The sequence below is a fragment of the Hoplias malabaricus genome, chromosome 3 (genome assembly GCF_029633855.1).
Source record: "Hoplias malabaricus isolate fHopMal1 chromosome 3, fHopMal1.hap1, whole genome shotgun sequence".
In the NCBI taxonomy this organism is placed as follows: Eukaryota; Metazoa; Chordata; class Actinopteri; order Characiformes; family Erythrinidae; genus Hoplias; species Hoplias malabaricus.
The window spans coordinates 5,679,179-5,700,498 of NC_089802.1; the positions used below are offsets into that span (position 1 = coordinate 5,679,179).

At 44.6% G+C, this 21,320-nt stretch overlaps 1 protein-coding gene across 3 annotated transcripts in view; it reads right to left on the minus strand.

Moving 5' to 3' along the window:
• dock1 (dedicator of cytokinesis 1) overlaps nt 1-21,320 on the minus strand; it is a 258,525-nt gene that overhangs the window by 75,428 nt on the left and 161,777 nt on the right. For 2 of the 3 annotated variants that reach the window (XM_066662743.1, XM_066662745.1), the window contains 2 exons: nt 21,087-21,188; nt 18,762-18,856 (listed from right to left, as the gene is read on the minus strand). In XM_066662743.1, coding sequence (XP_066518840.1) covers nt 18,762-18,856; nt 21,087-21,188 — 197 coding nt within the window. Of the gene's footprint in view, nt 1-14,596; nt 14,942-18,761; nt 18,857-21,086; nt 21,189-21,320 lie in introns of those variants that run through there. The other variant, XM_066662746.1, reaches the window with a different exon arrangement.

Below are 21,320 nucleotides of genomic sequence, written 5' to 3' on the forward strand. Positions count from 1 at the left end.
TATCTGTCAGTAACTACAATAATGTGAAATATTCATGGAGGTCCATTAAGTGGTGCTTAGCCTTTAAGAAAGATGAGACCTTGTTAATAGTTCAGTGAAGAAAACAAACACACAGATGGACTGAGATGCTCAGGAGATGAGAGGGCGGGAGCAGCGTTTTATTGGGAGGTTATCTGGAACCAAACGGCTCCTTCAGTGAAGGAGACCCGGATGCAAAATCACTCCTAACGTCTTTGGCACCATTCCCTAATGTTGGTCTCGGAGAGTGAATTCCTGGCAAAGCCCTGCCACACACCTGTTTCAATAGATAAACTGTTCATTATGTTTTTGATGAGCTGAATTACAGTGCGTCTGATGTGTGAGCACCGATCTGATCAGGCAGAGAAACACAGCAGAGATGCAAAGTCAGACAATAGCACTAATTAAAACTAATTAAATGTAATGTCCACTGTTAGCCAGACCATCACAGAAGAGAAAGGCATTTTGCCAGAATACACCTTCACAAGAGAGAGCCATTGCAAAACAAACCTAGTCTAAAGTCATCGTTCAGAGATTAATGAAAACACCCAAGGACCTTACACGATAAACGTTACAGCTCCCAACAGGTCCAATCAATCTCGACAGTGGTAATCAGAGCTAAAGGAGGCCACTCTCTGAGTCTGCAGCTGGGGGAGGCAAAGCCGAACAGGCTGGGGAGCGAATCCTGCATAAAATGATTACTGTAAACCCATTACAGGGTCTCAGAGGAGATCCTGCTAGCATGCTACATTCAGGCTTATATATTCAAAACGATGCTAATCCCACACCTTGAGCCACAAATATCTTGTTTCCCCCACCCTTAACATGGAAGATGTGTTCAATGGGAGAGGCAAAGTAAAATAAATAAAAAAAGAAATAAACCCCAACGTATACCTCAGACTTTCAAATGACTGGAGCTTTCTACAAACAACGTGGAGTTTGACGACGGCAGACTGAGGAGGAACGCTCGTCCAGGTTCTGTCTAAATTTAGAACAAAGAAAACGCACCAAACACCAACCAACTGCATTATGACAAATAATCCACATTTTGATAAACAACTCCTATCAAAGTGTCATCTCTAGACTAATCGGCGTATCGCTGCTGACTGATGGATAGATAGATCGCTTAGAACAGGGCCTGGAAAACTGAAAATACTTATCCTCATTTAGCTTTTATCGCTTTACTAAAAAGGAAATGCATAAAGCCAAGGATCCAACACTTTGCATTTAGCCTCAATGCTAATGAGTGTTTATCAGTCCATCAGCGCTGCTAAATGAGTTCAGTGATAATGATCAGCTGCCATTAGCATGCTACCACGAATAGCCTCCACCCGCCTGTGCTCCCAGATAAGGCAAGGTCAAAATGCATTCACAGCTACACCAATTTATCAAATTACACAACGATTATTTTGTTCAGATATGATGCGTAACTGATTTAGAAAATAAATATAAAAGTCACAGTCGCCTGGTGCTTCCTTCTCACCTTCTCAAAGGCTTAGCCGACAACCTGGGCTCTGAATCCCTAGGGACTGGAGTAATTACGTCCTGCATAATCAATTAACTCTGCTAGAAGACTGGAAACACTTTAAACCCTGAAACAACAAACGTGGCTAAGAAATCGATAACTATGATAATCCATTAAAAAACACTTTGGATTTAAGCCAAATTTTGTTAAGCATTAAACTAAGCATCTACGTCCAATCACACTGCACACACCATTAGCCGAGTCTGCTACGATTCGCCTGAACCGAGAATTCGCAATTAATCTTCATAAACGCGATGGAGTCATCAGTTTAGAAATAATCTGAAATGTGATCTATGTAATAATGCTATAGTTGTGGTATCCAATTAAGGGTCTAAATAGGAATGAATAGCTCCAGCGCTCTCCGGTTTTACTGGCACACTTGGGAGACAGCAGAAAAGGAGATGAAAACTCCTTTGTTGTTAATCAGCTTGAAAATCCAATTTCAGAGACCTAACATTCTGTTCAAAAGGTACTACGGGGAACGAGGTGCATCTAAAATTACCAGGCAGCGTCCCGAGAGAGCACTTTCAACTTTATTTCCGGCTGAATTTCTTCTATGACCTTTCGGCTCTGAGCATTCCTTCTCTCCGTCTCCCTCTCCCTCTCCTTTACATGAGACAAGCAACTGATGCTCTGTACGGTGGCAGGAGGACTGGCGAGTAAAGGCGGTAAGCTGTCTAGCAGAAACAAAACCTAACCTTTACCAGAAGAGCTGCTAGGAAAAGGCACAACGCGGCCAGCGCGACCGCAAAAATCAGTACTCGCAACAACAATAAAATCAAAACACGAAAATAACACAGGAGAAAATGGGCCCAAGAAAAAGGGCAATGAAAGATGGAAGGAGGCTGCAGCGGAATAAGCAAGGGTTCATGTGTGTGTACAATGCATACACAAGAGGATGCCTGCCCTAAAGTAACACTAAAGAAGGTACTGGCACAGTGGGGACCATGGTTTCCATGTCTGCTGAAAAGTGGCAAACCACCACGCGGCTGCCCTTGTGTCTATTTACCTCCCTCTAATGTTTACAGCGGGTTGATATACAGAGACTGCAGCTGGATGTTTGAAAGCATTATAACAAACAGTGTCTAAAAACATCACTCTTTCATCCCAATGGTGGAAAAATAAAAACGTGATTTTCTAACTCCGCTGTCACACGGAAAACAAAACCTCAAACCAAATCTCCTCTGGAAACTTGGACACCAACAGAAAAGGAAGCACTATTAGACCTTAAATGGACTGGTTCTCACGGAGGAAATGTGTGTAGGACGTGTGTAAGCACCAGCAGAGTGAAGGCTGCTATTTCACATCACTTACATCCCTGAGATGAGGTACAGCCATATAATTACTCTCATCATTTACGGTGGGCTCATAATTAAAGCCTGCACCACTTTCAATTTACTCTTCAGCAAGAGCTAATGCCACGCTGTTCATCGGGATCCTGTTTCAACTGGAAGATAAGCTGGAGTCTAAGTTTGAGAGTGTGTAATAGGCTTATGAGAATTGGACATCATTTCTCAACTCCAGTTCTAATTGATATTCAGGTTTCTCCAGCTTGATTCATTAATGGATTTATGGGATGGTGTCCTCGATAACTCTACTTTTTTCTACCTATATATATATTTTTTTTGTAATTTTCCATCCAATAGTTATTTATTTTGTTACCACAATTATATCCAGACTTAATACCTTTAGGATTTGTTTTTCAAAGGCAATAATTGCTGAGCAAGTTTAATAACTGTAACTAAAGTCAGCTTTTCAGAAACTTTCAGGAAAATTCAAGTTTGAGACACATTTTCCGGATCAATTAATAATTAAAGTGCTTGGGAAAAAAACCCAAAAAGAAATCCCAGTTGTCCTCTGCTTGTTTTGGGGGCTAAAAAAAAATGAGCGGAACATTTTCCTAAAATTAAATTTGTTTGTTGTCTTTGCATAATGAGACCGCGAAAATATACCCAAAAGAATTCTGTGAAATGTGTGAAAATCTCACTGTCAGAGAGACACGGATTTGAGTCAGAGGCAGCTGACGGCATAGGAACATCTTCAGTTCACATGAGGAGAGAGAGGGAAGAGAACTGTGGGGGGGGGGGGGGGGGGGAGAAAAGCAGAGAAAATGGCCTTGTTATGAACCCACAAAAAGCAGGAAGAACGAGCGAAAGACCGAAAGCAGAAAACTTTGAGAGCCTTATTGCGAGAGAATTATAGAGAGCTAGAACGAGACAGAGAGACCGAGTGAGAAAGAGGCTGGGCAGGGAACGGGCTACAACATTATTCCTGGGAGCATGGGGAGCTGATCTGTCCGGCGGCGGCGTCCTGCCTGCTGCAGATATCTGTCCACTGACATTACAAAGACTTCAGCCACTCTGCGCCCGCAGGCCCACAGCACTGAAGCTGCACACACTCGCTGTCTCAGCCTTTTAAATCCCGGCTCTAATGAGACGGCTGAGTGTGCGGCCTGCCACAGTCTGGCGCGGAGACGTATTGACCTGTCTGCTCAAGGGATGGCCACGGAGTCCTCAGGAAGTGTTCAGCAGGTGGGAGAAACGCATGGCTTCCATTTGCAGGGTGCTGTAGTGTAATGGGAAACTGAGGGGGCAGTAATGACCGAAAAAAACAGGTCAGCGTATGAATGTTAAACGCACAAACACGGCCAAGAGAGCAGCGCTTAAAAGAGCAGCAATAACCCAGAGACAGCTGAAAGTAACAGTGTGTCAATGGTTCACGCAGGAAAAACCTATGTTGACTCCGAGTGGAGATCCATTCTTGGAGATATGGCATTTATTAAATATCCTTCATCATATATCGTTCAAAGCCATTTCATAAGAGGTAGGACTTAGACCGTCTAGGATATCTCGGTAACCATGGTGCCGGCAATTTATCTCTCGCAGAAAAATGAACGGCAAACTCCAGTCATTTCTATTAAAATCCTTCATGTACCCACAAAGCTTTACAAGGTTTCACACCGAACTGCTTCTTAGATGAAGTGCTTCACCAAACAAACAAACAAACAGTGCACTCATTTCCCACAAAGCACTTTAAGATGAGATTTTTCTTTTATTTATTCATATAAAAAATAAAAAGTCTCCACACAGTAGAAACATTATCTGAGGGAACATTAAACAGAAGCGAGAGAACAGGGAGCAGGAGCCACGTATGAGCAAAGCAGCTCTTCATGCATTCAGTTATTAGATCATCAGACGAACACACATAGGCGTCTGTGCCACAGCTTCGCGAACATAGCTAGTTTTAACACAGAATAATGGCTTGGTGGGAATAAATATGAGAGAAAAGAAGACCAAAATGAGAACTGCGGCTCAAAGAACCCGGGGGGAACGGGAAGATTTAGTAATTGTACTGTTGAAAATATTCATATATGAATAAATTGTAAGGGCGGCACGGTGGCGCAGCAGGTAGTCGCAGGGTTTGATTCCCGCTCCGGGTGACTGTCTGTGAGGAGTGTGGTGTGTTCTCCCTGTGTCTGTGTGGGTTTCCCCCGGGTGACTGTCTGTGAGGAGTGTGGTGTGTTCTCCCTGTGTCTGCGTGGTTTTCCTCCGGGTGACCGTCTGTGAAGAGTGTGGTGTGTTCTCTCTGTGTCTGCGTGGGTTTCCTCCGGGTGACTGTCTGTGAGGAGTGTGGTGTGTTCTCTCTGTGTCTGTGTCGGTTTCCTCCATGTGACTGTCTGTGAGGAGTGTGGTGTGTTTTCCTTGTGTCTGCGTGGGTTTCCTCCATGTGACTGTCTGTGAGGAGTGTGGTGTGTTCTCCCTGTGTCTGTGTGGGTTTCCTCCGGGTTACTGTCTGTGAGGAGTGTGGTGTGTTCTCCCTGTGTCTGCGTGGGTTTCCTCCGGGTTACTGTCTGTGAGGAGTGTGGTGTGTTCTCCCTGTGTCTGCGTGGGTTTCCTCCGGGTGACTGTCTGTGAGGAGTGTGGTGTGTTCTCTCTATGTCTGCGTGGGTTTCCTCCGGGTGACTGTCTGTGAGGAGTGTGGTGTGTTCTCTCTATGTCTGCGTGGGTTTCCTCCGGGTGACTGTCTGTGAGGAGTGTGGTGTGTTCTCCCTGTGTCTGCGTGGGTTTCCTCCGGGTGACTGTCTGAGGAGTGTGGTGTGTTCTCCCTGTGTCTGCGTGGGTTTCCTCCATGTGACTGTCTGTGAGGAGTGTGGTGTGTTCTCCCTGTGTTTGCGTGGGTTTCCTCCGGGTGACTGTCTGAGGAGTGTGGTGTGTTCTCCCTGTGTTTGCGTGGGTTTCCTCCGGGTGACTGTCTGAGGAGTGTGGTGTGTTCTCCCTGTGTCTGCGTGGGTTTCCTCCATGTGACTGACTGTGAAGAGTGTGGTGTGTGCTCCCTGTGTCCGCGTGGGTTTCCTCCGGGTGACTGTCTGTGAGGAGTGTGGTGGTTCTCTCTGTGTCTGTGTGGGTTTCCTCCGGGTGACTGTCTGAGGAGTGTGGTGTGTTCTCCCTGTGTCTGCGTGGGTTTCCTCCATGTGACTGTCTGTGAGGAGTGTGGTGTGTTCTCCCTGTGTCTGCGTGTGTTTCCTCCATGTGACTGTCTGTGAGGAGTGTGGTGTGTTCTCCCTGTGTCTGCGTGGGTTTCCTCTGGGTGCTCCGGTTTCCTCCCACAGTCCAAAAACACACGTTGGTAGGTGAATTGGCGACTCAAAAGTGTCCGTAGGTTTGAGTGTGTGAGTGTTGCCCTGTGAAGGACTGGCGCCCCCTCCAGGGTGTATTCCCGCCTTGCGCCCAATGATTCCAGGTAGGCTCTGGACCCACTGCGACCCTGAACTGGATAAACACTTACAGATAATGAATGGATGAATAAATTGTATATAAAAGACAAGAGTGTGAGGCTTTTGCCACCTCATGGTTTTTGAAGCCGTGAGTCTGAAGAAAGTAGAGAAAATTGCAGCAGATGGGATTTATACACACACACACACACTACAGATATCTATACAATAACAATGTCTTCTGAAATTAGGGGTATTAAGAATTTATAGCACTCTTCTGAGAAGGCTTTATACTTCCACAAGAGCATTAGAGGGGTCAGACATTCATAATGGACGATTTGTTCTGAATTACCCACACACCATTTCATCCCAAACGTACTAATAGAGCCCCATCACCTCAGAAATCACAGTTCCAGTGCTCCACAGCTTAACCCTCTGTACCCCTCTAAGCAACACACGTGTGTCCACTCCCAAGTACCCAATTCTTCTTGCAAAGCCATTCTATGGAGACTGTAGAAGACAAATCTGTGCACCACTGAATGTGTTACTAATGCCAAGTAACTACTGAAGGAATGGAATAACTTCCATGAGTCTGATTACAGGAAAAAACAAATACATGTCAAAGTAAAGGAAGTAAAAAAAAAAGCTCGAACTGTACACTGAACCTCTGTTTAGATCTTGGGAGGATTCAAAAATAGGACATGATTTATGCAAATCAATTTTGCACTGAGCACAGTACGAGGCAAAACGATTTTCAAAAAGATACGGAAAAGAACAACAACAAAACAATCTCCCAAAACCTGGCTGGAATTACAGAGATAGGAAATGTAAGTCAGAGTAGAGAATGGAAAAGAGGGGAAAAAAAAAAACCTGAAGCAAATCCGTCTACCTCCCATTTTCCCAAGGAATTTCCAAATATGCTTATTCATGTATTCATCAGTTAAATAACCTGCTTGATGTTTAATTTACATGTATTGTATATGAAAACATCTCAAACTAGCTCAGCTCCACAGTGTGCACCTGGAACTACATACTTTCATCTTTAAAGACGGAGCGGGGTTTCCCCGGGTCACTCATGGAGCCTGCATTAGAATAAAATAAATGTAAATGAAATCCCAGGAAAGAAGGGGGACGGGGAGAGACAGAGAGAGAGAGAGAGAGAGAGAGAGTTGAGCAGGGCTGGATCTACCGCTCTGCTGTGGTTGAGGTGGCTCTGTGGTAGAGTTGCCTCTGTTTGCACTGCTAATGAGTTTGTGAGGACGTGATGACGGGGGTCAGTGAGTTAGAGAGCCTCTCTCTGCTTTAATCTCTTCATCTGTTCCTTCTGTCATGTTGCCCTCAATGTCTCCATTCATCTCAGCAAGCTTCTCCGCTGTAATTAGCACCCCACACGGCTTACATCAGTCATTGACATTAACTCGATTCATCGAGTCTGAATCCTACCAGGGCGGTACGACATATCATCTGGTAATCATTACTGCAATATTGGCCTTTGAAATACTGATCACAGGAGGTTGCGAAATGTAAATGAGCTCTCTAACAAATAAATCTTTTCTTTTTTTTTGTGTTTGTTTGTTTAAGATGCGCTGTGAGCATCCTACGCCAAGTTCAAACATTCTTCATACGAATTCTAATCAAAATGAGATTCTGTAATCGTTATTAATATAAAGTATGTCAATGTTTATTGTGTCTCTAATATTTTTGCAGTATATTAAATCATAAATATGTAGCAATACAAAATTTAATATGAATACTGGCACTGGCACTTTAACAACCAATCTATTGTGTGATCAATATTCATTCATTCATTCATTATCTGTAACCCTTATCCAGTTAACCACACTCCTCACAGACAGTCACCCGGAGGAAACCCACGCAGACACAGAGAGAACACACCACACTCCTCACAGACAGTCACCCGGAGGAAACCCATGCAGACACAGAGAGAACACACCACACTCCTCACAGACAGTCACCCGGAGGAAACCCATGCAGACACAGAGAGAACACACCACACTCCTCACAGACAGTCACCCGGAGGAAACCCACGCAGACACAGAGAGAACACACCACACTCCTCACAGACAGTCACCCGGAGGAAACCCATGCAGACACAGAGAGAACACACCACACTCCTCACAGACAGTCACCTGGAGGAAACCCACGCAGACACAGAGAGAACACACCACACTCCTCACAGACAGTCACCCGGAGGAAACCCACGCGGACACAGGAAGAACACACCACACTCCTCACAGACAGTCACCTGGAGGAAACCCACGCAGACACAGAGAGAACACACCACACTCCTCACAGACAGTCACCCGGAGGAAACCCACGCAGACACAGAGAGAACACACCACACTACTACCCGGAGCGGGAATCGAACCCATCGGTCCCTGGAGCTGTGTGACTGCGACACTACCTGCTGCGCCACCGTGCCGCCCATCGTAAAGTAGTTCCATTTCATTTACGTCTACCATCACCTGAGATGCTGGTTTAAGCGGTGCTCCTCTTTTCCTAACAAACCAATCAGGAAATGTAAGTCATTGTCAAAGACACACAATGAATGACTATGAAAACACAAGCTTAGGTTAATTAAACAAGACCATAAACCTGGACTAGGATCAAGAATCACTGCATCGACTGGGAGAGAGGGAGAGAGGGAGGAGCTACTGCATTTCACCTCTGACTCAACATTAATAATAAAACTTGCAGGGAGCACCATAACTCAATGAATGATAAAAACTCAAATCGATAACAAAGTTTCCAGTGCTTTAAATAAGCGCAACTAAAACCAAGGAGACCACGTAATGATCCGTTCTGCGGCCTTTACGACACGGGAGTTTAATATTTCCCAATTTTCCCGGAGGAAACCCACACAGACACAGGAAGAACACACCACACTCCTCACAGACAGTCACCCGGAGGAAACCCACGCAGACACAGAGAGAACACACCACACTCCTCACAGACAGTCACCCGGAGGAAACCCACACAGACACAGGGAGAACACACCACACTCCTCACAGACAGTCACCCGGAGGAAACCCACGCAGACACAGAGAGAACACACCACACTCCTCACAGACAGTCACCCGGAGGAAACCCACACAGACACAGGAAGAACACACCACACTCCTCACAGACAGTCACCCGGAGGAAACCCACGCAGACACAGAGAGAACACACCACACTCCTCACAGACAGTCACCCGGAGCGGGAATCGATTCCACGTGATCAATATTGTGATTTCAATTTTTATTTCAGCCATTTTCAACACATGAAGGTCCAGGATTTTTTATTTTGTTTTATTTATAAGCATTAAGTCCAAGTGGATCTGGCTTTAATTTTGAACACTGAATATAGACATTCATATGTATGAGTTATGGCTGTTATACGGTAAGTTAGAATTAGTCGTGGTTGAACTGCCTCTGCTATGTCTGTATTTAAAAGAATGGTCGTAGCGAAACAACTGAAAAACAATCTTTGCTTGGTGTGTGATTGGGACATTTTTAGTTTTCTGGACTGAAGTTCTAAACTTACACAGGGGCAGGAGAAACAAAAAATAAATAGATCTTAGCCTCTGAAGAAGCAGAGCATAGGCTGCTTCTGTGGGATCTGCCTGAGGGTGTGTTTGTACACGTCAGCAACTGTTCACGTCCATTTCAAGCAGCTGCATGGTTCTTTGGGGGAGTGAAAAAACAGTCTGCCCAAGTGCGAGTGACAGGTGAGGGACCACAAATGAATTCACATGATGGAGTTCAATAACTCAGTCTGGGATGTGAAATTTGATTTCTCTCCATGATTGAAGGAGGCAGTAGAGGGCCCATGACTCTGTCCTCAAATGGCCCTTGGCAGGATAGGAACACACTCACTCTTTACTAACCTCTAGCACAAGGTTCTGCTGAAGCAGACAGTAGATGCAATTGCTAATATACTCTGAAAACTGCTTTGTTACAATGGTATTTGTGTAAAAACCTTAAGAAATGGCAGGAAAGCGTTTGTGTAAGGCTTACAGTGGCCTACAGAGGTTGCAATACCTCCAGCCACTCGTCTACTGCACATATGACTGGACGCAGAGAGAGTGTGGAACATTTTTACAGCCTTAGATACCATTAGCAAGAACCTAAAACTTTCCAAAGCAAAGTCAAGCCAAAGTAAACTCATTAATAATTAAAGATCCCAACAGAAGTGGGGACTCTTAATTTGTACAAAGTGTTTCATAAACTTCCTTAGACTTCACCAAAACAGTTATTAAATTAGTGTTTGGGATTTTCTCTTCTCCCCCTCTCCTTTTTACTTCCCATGTTATGGCTGTGCTCCCTGAGGTATTGCATATTTACGATAACAGCCTGAGGTGACGGTACGGCTCCTAGCTTCAAGCACAGCTCAGGGTGAAACTAGCACCACACAGGGACGTACACTAACATCTGAGGCCACACGGGTTGTCCTCAGTTGTGGGGAAAATGCAATCAGACAAAGTGAAGGGGCTAGGGTCAAGGGTCAGATCATGAACACGCGATTTAAAGAAAGATTCACAAAACATAAGTCTATAGTCATCTTTTGGAGATCATTTATTCACTCATCGGTGAATAAAGGTGATCTAAGTACTGTCACCTTCACGTAGAGGGTGGGGGACAACGACAATTAGACTTTAGAACAATTGATCTTCAGATGTGAGGACATTTAAAAAAAAAACAACATTAATTTTACACCACTCTCAGAATATTCACTGCGCGTGGCTAACCTTGGATTATGTCCGATAAACAAATGCAAGCGAGAGTCTCCAGGGGAGTCACAAACACACAATCAATCAATCTCTCTCTCTCTCACACACACACACACACACACAGCTGCTTTCAGAGCACTGAGAAGCACAATGGGCCTGCCTCACCAGGCTGCTAGTCACATAGACAAATGTCAACGTGTGCAAATGAAATCACCCTCCTTTTGTAAAGTACAATTTTGCTTTAGAGAAAGGTCACACTCACACGCAATAATAGAGAGGAAAGTGGTAGTCGGCTCCGCTGAGGTGGGGGATCAGAGATGGATATGAAAGTTTCATAAGGGCCCGAAAATGCTGAGAACATAAGAATAAAATCCCTGGACAAAAACATCACCTCCTTCCATGAGCGTTTAAGAGCACTACAGCACTATCAACAAAGAAACAGAGTTAATAATACATGACTGAAATTTTACACCAAAATTACTCCCATAAAAAATAAGCAAACTGGGAGTTAGAGCATGAACGTCCTCAGGAGCCTGAGGGAGGTTAATATGATATTAACCTGGAGACATGGTTTTACGTTTCCTTTGGTCCGTATGGTTTCTAATCTTCCTGAAGCACAGATTTCAAAGCCACAAAAACATCTTAAAAGTGACTTTCATTCATTCATTCATTGTCTGTAAGCGCTTATCCAGTTCAGGGTCGCGGTGGGTCCGGAGCCTACCTGGAATCATTGGGTTAAAGGCGGGAATACACCCTGGAGGGGGCGCCAGTCCTTGACAGGGCAACACACACTCACACATTCACACACACACTCACACCTACGGACACTTTTGAGTCGGGAGGAAACCGGAGCACCCGGAAGAAACCCACGCGGACACAGGGAGAACACACCACACTCCTCACAGACAGTCACCCGGAGGAAACCCACGCAAACACAGAGAGAACACACCACACTCCTCACAGACAGTCACCCGGAGGAAACCCACGCAGACACAGGGAGAACACACCACACTCCTCACAGACAGTCACCCGGAGGAAACCCACGCACACACAGAGAGAACACACCACACTCCTCACAGACAGTCACCCGGAGGAAACCCACGCAGACACAGAGAGAACACACCACACTCCTCACAGACAGTCACCCGGAGTGGGACTCAAACCAACAACCTCCAGGTCCCTGGAGCTGTGTGACTGCGACACTACCTGCTGTGCCACCGTGCCGCCCCGACTGTCTATCAATTGTCATGTTAAATGTTTTTTTATTGGTTTCACAAGGCTACTGACAATGACCCAAACAACAGACAAAACTAAATCTGAGTGTGAATAAAAATACTAAAATTACATTCAAACATTCAGCACAAAGTTTAAATAAATAAATAATCTGCCAACACCATCCATCCATCCATTTTCCACCACAGTCCGAGTAAAGAAACCCAGACCTCCCTCTCTCCAGCCCATGCTTCCAGCTCCCCCGGGGGTATACCGAGGCGTTCCCAAACCAGTCAAGACATGTAGTCTCTCCAGCGTGTTCTTGGTCTGCCCCGGGGCCTCCTCCCCGTTGGACATGCCCGGAACACCTCACCAGGAAGGTGTCCAGGAGGTATCCGAAACAGACGCCCGAACCACCTCAACTGGTGGCTCCACTCCGAGTCTCTCCCGGACGTCCGAGCTCCTAACCCTGTCTCTAAGGGAGAGTCCAGACGCCCTGCGGAGAAAACTCATTTCAGCCGCTCGTACCCGCGATCTCATTCTTTCTGTCACTACCCAAAGCTTGTGACCATAGGTGAGGGTTGGGACGTAGATTGAACAGTACATCGAGAGTCATATTGGATTTGGGGAAGTAATTAATCAAAACGCCTATATGACTTCATACAAAATGGGACCTGACATTTCATCAAAGATAAACGAAATGAGTCTAAAATAAAGAGCCAGATTCCACTCAAATCAAAACTATATAAAGCACAGTACTGTAATAAACTTTGGGAAGGGCCGCTCTCCTGCAGCACAGAGCAGCTACTTCAAAGCATCCGAAACGCAGCGGGACTCTACACACACACACAGACGCAGACACAGAGTTCTGCTCAGATGCCCTGCATCAGGATGAAGACAGCACCTAATTACACTGACGGCTGTGACACATGACAGTTCCCAGCTCCTCTTCCTCCTTTCCACATGGACATCTGCAAAAATGTGCATTTACTGCTGTTAAATGAACTCTCCAGCGCTACAGCCACTGAGAGGTCATTAAAGCAAATTTAAGCCCACATGCAGTCAGCTGAGAATGCACAAAGAAGAATGATGAAAGCAACTGAGACTCTCTCTTCCTCTCCCTCCGTCTATTTTGCACACACAGTAAAAGGAGCGGGCATTCTCTGTGGACAGGCCTCTCATTAGCAGCAGTTGTCTAGCTGGCTAGCTGGGTGTTGAAAGCAGGCCAGGTCTGGACCCGTGGGTGGTGCTCGCAACCCCCAGAACACTGTTACAGTCAAAACGCACATGCGCACACATACGTGCTCACACAGGGAAATTGAAATACCCATCAGACCAAATATATATATATATATATATTTTAATGGGAAGACAGGAAAATCCACAGCAGCCAAAACAAAAATACACTGGTCATTCACAGCTCTGTGGATGGAATTACCAACCTCTATCTGCTTTATCTTTGAATTAAAAACCCAGACAACTCCACCGATGTCCATCAAAGGCAGCTCTCGGCCTGGTCAGGCTCGCTGGCGTTTAGCCACACACTGGGCATGACTCTCTCACACGGTCCAAATTCACACTTACAGCAGGTATGCTCGGAAATAGCTGCAGGGCTTTAGGAAATGTGCCCGCACACACACACACACACACACACACGCAAACACAGAGAGGCCTCGAAACCATCACAGACAACACAGTGCTTCACTGTGGAACAGGGAGGGGATGAATGGAACAGAGGCAAAAAGATGACAGAGAAAGAAAAAAATATATAACACCAAAAATGAGACGGATGGTATATAAATGGATGGATGGACATGTCACCTGCTTTTCTGGAGCCAAGGAGACAATGAGAATAAACAGCCAGGCTGAGCAGAGGCAGTGGGATGAAAACATATGAAGAGCCTGAGTTAATTTGGCACTTTTGGAAGACAAGGGCTTTCATTTCAAAGGCTAAAATATGAACAGAGCGCAATGAATCAGACCCACACCGGCACATCCTTTCTTCTTCCAAGATCCTTTTATATATATATATTTAACAGTGCAGCATGACACAGTCACCAGTAAATACAACCGTTCTCTGTGTTTTGGCGGACAGTGCAATATCAAAAATGCGTTCTGTAATATAGAAATATAAAAGCTGTTAGGAGTGATACCATGTAGTTTCGATAAATTCAGGGAGCACAAAAACACACAAGGCAGAACATAGCCTTGAATTTGAGCGCACACAAACACACACACTTTGAGCTGGTAGTAGCACTGCTGAGGAATCAGATCACCATTTTTTTTTTTTTTTTTTAATCAAAGCCAGTTCAAATACGAAACAAATGTAATCAGAAGTCAATGTTGTGTGGGGATCAACAAACTTAAGCAATGGCAACTGAGATCAAATGAATCTGGGTAGGAAAAGTATTTGAATGAATGACTTCCTGTTAATACCAATGTTATATCTGTTAATATCAAATGCTACACTTTAAGCCAAAGGTACGCACTGTGTGTGATTGCTTCAGGGACTCTCTGGGCAGCTGTATAGACGGATTTCTGCTGACGCACTAACAATGCGAGCCATCCGACCCGGTCAGATTCCATCCCAGTTTAAACTTCTTGTCACCCGACACCATTATGCAATATAAGGTATCAGGTACCAAAAATAAATGCAATGTGGAGGACATGAGGGGTGCAGGAATACTGATAAAGAACTTCTGTCAAAAAGGTTGGAGACCTGAAGTCATTTCTCACAGGGAAACTGAAAAAGACAAACCCGTCAATTACAAAATAAACCCACTTGAGAAGAACTGACCAAACAAAGGTGCTTATTTCAGACAGTGATAAAGTCATTTTGAGCAAACAATGGAAAAAAACACTCCCTGAAAATGTCCTCTCAGTGAGGTGTTTACCCTGGAGTGAATTTCACATTTCGGAAATTGTTTTTTTTTAAAGCCACGTCCACTGCCGACGGAACAAGCGCACCGAGTTCAGCTGCTTTCTGATGAACCCATGTGGTGATTAATGACAAATTGCTGGTGTTAATTGGACTGTGTCACAAACTGCAGCTCTATACTGGGAGATTTTCTTCGCCATTTTGAGACGGCTTTCACAGAGTCTAGAGACTGGCACCGTGGAGATAATGATGTGATGGAGATGTAATTAAAGGTGTTTCAGGTGAATTTTTGAAGCGGATAGATATGTTTACCGCTTCCATGATGAATTCCGTATCAGAACAGAGTAACTGACTGGACGAAATAGTCCAAAATATACTGTCACATTAACTTACACAAAAGATAAAACATTTCCGTGGTTTTGTTTTTTGTTTTCCTCCTGTTAAAGGCTAAGCACCAGCTCTATGAAAGTGTCAAACAAATAAATACAGTGGAATTTGAGTTCCTAACTTGTGTTTATTGATAGTCAGAAAACATGTTATTTCTTACTAATTCAAGGAATAAGGTTTAAAAGACCGTTGGACCTTTGTCCACTTTAAACGGGAACTTTGGAAAGGACCATCCGCTCACTCCGTTATCTGTAGCTCATTTCACTGGCGCTTTTCCAACAATATGGGCATGTAAGGACACCAACGAAAGGTGTTCAAGAGCCTCTGTAACATGGAGGTAAACAGGGTAAGGACACTCACTTCGCCTGTTTTAGTTGGTGTTAGTTAACGTTAGCTTGACTCGCTAAACTCGGTGGCTCAGATTATACTCGGCTACGTAGCTGCATTACGGAGGTTTATAGTGTCGGATGAATTCGAGTTCGACTTCGATCACATTTACAAGAATAACGGTACCTCTACATTTGAGTTTAGCTTATTGCTAGGCTATTGTCATGAATAATGTTGGTTATTTAGCTAGATACTGTCATAACAGTCGGTCATAACGGTGTTTTACCGCAGCATTGTTCAGCTGTTGTCCACCAGTGACGTCACGGTCGCGTTCAAGAATTTCCGTAGAGAGCTCGGGTTTTTCCGTCAATTTAATAAAATTGTCAGTTTTAAAGCAAATTAAGCTGCTATTTTCATTTTAATTCATACTTATATCTGTCAGTAACTACAATAATGTGAAATATTCATAGAGGTCCATTAAGTGGTGCTTAGCCTTTAAGTTACCCTTTTGTAGATGAGTTCTGAAGGACATTCAAACTTGTAACTCCACAGTAAAGTCTGCGACTGTGTGATATCGGTATCATATGTCATCCCCTGCTTGAATTTCTAGTCCAACCGTCTTTACAAACTTAAAATGACAAAACTGCATGAACTAAATGGGAGGCACTAAGTTCAGAGTTAGAAATATATGAGTGCACATGAGGGAGAGACTGAAAATGAACGAGAACGTCTAACCTTGCTTCATACCCAATTCTACAAGGTCTTGATTTAGAATCAGCCGCTTTACCTTTCAACATCCTCCCAGAAGGTTTTCACTCCGAGCGCTCTAACACCGGTTGTTAAATGAGAAAATGTGGCCAACTTTGCGAGAAGACATTTCAGAGGTGCAATAAGGAGAAATGTCCATTAAAATTTAATGAAATATTAGGGAGAAAAAAAAGAATATTACTTGGTGGAAGTAGGCCTGTGTGTAGTAAGGTGAATGGTCACATGAGCTGAAGGCTGTGAGCCTTCAGCTCATGTGACCATTCACCTTACTACACACAGGCCTACTTCCACCAAGTAATATTCTTTTTTGGTGCTCCCTGAGTTGGGAGATCATCATTGTTTCTTAGCACGTTTTCACCATCGCAAGCATCGTACAATAAAACACTGCAATGGCATTGAGCCCTGAGCTTGTATACGTGGCTAATTCTGGAGCCAAAATAACATGAGAGAAATGCCAAGTCATGATGAACACAACAAAGCACCACCCTTTATTAAGCTCGAGTTCATCCTTCTGACGAAAACGTATCGAAGCCTCTTTTCCTACGTACTTCTGTCTCTCACCAGGCGGAGGGCTCCACCAGAAAGGAACATTAATAAAACAAAACAAAACAGGCAACAAAGTGTGAGCGTGCGGCGTAAGGAGAAAGTCTGGAGATTACAACGTGAGGTATTTATAATTCATGCCATTGTTTTCTGTAGCCACCGCACATCTGATGAAGCTAGAGCAGAGGCCATGTGTCTGCCCCTGCCATTTACATCTACAGATTGGTAAGGGGAGTTGCAAAACATCCATCGGCCATTTCCGAGTATCGTTCCTAAGCAACGGAAAGTGGGGGTGATGGGGTAGTGTGTGTGTGATAGAGAGAGGGAGAGAGAGAGAGCATGATAGAGGGAGAGGGGGGAAGGAGAGAGAGAGGGGAGAAAGAGGGAGAGAGAAAGAGGGAGAGAGAGAGAGGGGGGGAAGGGAGAGGGAGAGAGAGAGGGGGGAGGAAGAGGGAGAGAGAGAGGGGGGAGAAAGAGGGAGAGAGAGAGAGGGGAGAAAGAGGGAGAGAGAGAGAGAGGGGGAAGGGAGAGGGAGAGAGAGAGGGGGAAGGGAGAGGGAGAGAGAGAGGGGGAAGGGAGAGGGAGAGAGAGAGGGGGAGGGAGAGGGAGAGAGAGGGGGGAAGAGAGGGAGAGAGGGAGAGGGGGAGAAAGAGGGAGAAGGGGGGAAGAGAGGGAGAGAGGGAGAGGGGGAGAAAGAGGGAGGGGGGGGAGAGGGAGAGAGAGAGTGAGAAAGGGGGGGGAGAAAGAGGGAGAGAGAGAGAGAGAGGGGGGGGAGCGGAGAGAGAAAGAAGGAGAGAGAAAGAGAGGAGGAGAAAGAGAGGGAGAGAGGGATAGGGAGAGAGGGGGGGAGAAAGAGGGAGAGAGAGAGGGGGACAAAAAGGGAGAGAGAGAGGGGAGAGGGAGAGAGAGAGGGGAGAGGGGGAGAAAGAGGGAGAGAGGGGGGGAGAAAAGGGGAGAGAGTGGGAGAGGGGGAGAAAAGGGGAGAGAGGGGGAGAGGGGGAGAAAGAGGGAGAGAGGGGGAGAGAGAGGAGAGACAGAGGGGGGAGAAAAAGGGAGAGAGAGGGGGGAGAAAGAGGGAGAGAGAGGGGGAGAAAGGGAGAGAAAGGGGGAGAAAGAGGGAGAGAGAGGGGGGAAGAGAGGGAGAGAGAGAGAGAGGAGAGAGAGAGGGGGAGATAGAGAGAGGGGGAGATAGAGAGAGAGAGAGAGGAGAGAGAGAGAGGAGAGAGAGAGAGGGGGAGAGAGAGGGGGGAGATAGAGAGAGAGAGAGAGAAAGGGGAGAGAGAGAGAACGAATGCAATCTTGTGTAAATTATCTACGTTTTCGTCCTTCCTTTAATTCTCATATCTATCATCGAACCCCCTCAACCTTCATTTTCTTCCTCCACATCTTTACATTATCTGGGACTTTAGTTAATTACACTTTGCATTGCTTTAAAACATAAAGCCTTGCAGTGACACTGGTGACTATCTGACTATCTACAGAACAAAATCCACACACAGAAACCAGGCTGAACCAAGTTAGTACTGTATTATGTTCCATAACTGCTGACTCAGGATCAGTGTGTGCCTACAACTTCTAAAAGAACACATCCAAGCTGATGCGAAGGAACTGATACTAGATCAGTATATCAGACTGAAACAAAGTTGCAGGCTGTACTTACTTGTTCTGCATTGTGTTCATGATGACCCAGTCCGCAGGGTACACGTTCTTCCCGATGAGATCTTTGAACATGATAAATGTTTCCATTAAGAAATCCTAGAAGACACACACAGATACAGAAATTATATTTGCGATGGGTCATGCATCTCCTTCGCAGTCTTTAACGACAGGAACATGTGACACTGCTCGTTTTTTCTGAGGGGCTCATAGTGCGACTGAATGTAAAGGTCTGTCAGCAGCAGCAGATTATTTTTTAAATGTATGTTATTTATGAAAGAAAAGAAAAAAGAACAACAAGAAATTTTGCAATCATTTTTGTGCTCTGTTTTATTGGTCAAGCTTGTCAGAAATGCGGCAAATTTTTGCTAACATATTCTGCATCAGTGCCAGGAGAGTGCAGCCAAACCCAGTCAATCCAAAGCCCAGCAGAAGGCCTGTCTGCATTACTCTAATAGGCTCAGCAGACTCGCAAACTGATAAACAACTCTCTCACCTCCAACTTTCTCCACACACAGCCCTTAAATTACACAGGAAGAAACTGGCATGAGTGTTCCGCCACTGCAATGCTGCCTAATTTGCACGCCTAATAGCCCTTCCTGCCTGAGAGCATTCAACTACATAATACATTATAATTTCAGAATGATACAGTTTCTATTCATTGCGCATAAACTCTTATGTCAAGGCTTTAATTTTTTAACATACAGGGACTTAATAATATCCTTAAAGGAACACTATGCAGTATTTCTACCTTAAAAATACAGCTTCTAAATGACTGTGATGTTCCACAGAGCTGTAATAGTGAGAACAGAGCCTCTGTAGCGGCTACGCCGGGTCCTCTGCTGGTTTACTGCACTAAGGAACTTCGGGATCACGGGGTGGAGGACTCTCGCTTAGTGGAGAGTGTGATAGAGTCGTGTGTGTTTGTCTGTGAGAGAGAGACAAGGAGAGTGTTTGCAGACGCCGTGGGAGTTGTGTTTAAGTGAGTGAGCGAGAAATGTGTGAGACTCGATTTCACGACTGTACTGTAAACGTGAATTACACTCAGCAGCAACCGTGACGTCACTGGTGGACAACAGCTGAACAACGCCGCGGTAAAACACCGTTATGACTGACTGTTATGACAGTATCTAGCTAAATAACCAACATTATTCATGACAATAGCCTAGCAATAAGCTAAACTCAAATGTAGAGGTACCGTTATTCTTGTAAATGTGATCGAAGTCGAACTCGAATTCATCCGACACTATAAACCTCCGTAATGCAGCTACATAGCCGAGTATAATCTGAGCCACCGAGTTTAGCATGTCAAGCTAACGTTAACTAACACCAACTAAAACAGGCGAAGTGAGTGTCCTTACCCTGTTTACCTCCATGTTACAGAGGCTCTTGAACACCTTTCGTTGGTGTCCTTACATGCCCATATTGTTGGAAAAGCGCCAGTGAAATGAGCTACAGATAACGGAGTGAGCGGATGGTCCATTCCAAAGTACCCGTTTAAAGTTAACAAACGTAGTCCATTTTCTGGATATTTTGGGATCTTTGGGCCATTTGTTCACAGATGTCCCACTGTACATTGAATGATTGCAGCCAAAAACAACACACCTTTTCGTCATTTTGCATTAAATTAAGTGCAGCTTCTAGAGTTGTTGTCCACCATCTACGTCACAGGCAAGACGCCTTTTAGAGTTTCCGAACACCGATGGGGGGGACAACGGTCTTTTAAACCTTATTCCTTGAATTAGTAAGAAATAACATGTTTTCTGACTATCAATAAACACAAGTTAGGAACTCAAATTCCACTCTATTTATTTGTTTGACACTTTCATAGAGCTGGTGCTTAGCCTTTAAAAACATATATGGGTCTGTATTTGTATAAAAAGACACACACTAACATCTAGCTAGCTAACAGACACCGTCAAACTACACTTTTCAGAAACATAACCACATAAACGTCAGAGGATGATAGGCTTTTCCAAGGTATTCTAAATGAAGACTGAGGAGAGTTTCAGAGTAAAAGGAAATCTCTTTTCCTCTGCAATTTGTTTCAAACCAAGTTGATGAATGCATTTTCTACTAAGCTTTGTTCTGATGCAATCTGAGAAAGTGGTGCCACAAAAAGAAGTTTAAGGAATTGTCTTCTTACTTCAAATAACAAAATATCAAAGAGAGGACTTTCCATGAAAGGACTGAACTCTAGTCAAGTTTTATTTTAGTGTTTTGACAGTGCTTTTTTGAACATTACCATTTCACTAATCCTAGAATACACTAAAAAGTTGTAGTCTCATTTCCTTCTCCCTGCCCTATAGTGACACAAGACTCTACTCACCACTACGTCGGTCCTCATCTTCCCAAAGGTGTTAATCAGATGATTGTAGTGGTAATCGTCCATTTGCCGGAGTGTACCTGTCATACATGCCACAAAACTGCCCTGGAGAGAGAGAGAGAGAGAGAGAGAAGGCCATCAGTAAAAGAAAGAATATCCTACTTGACCCAAACTGCAGTCATCACTAAAGATCTCCCATGAACTTAAAGCAGAACGCAATCTACCCAAGCCACACAA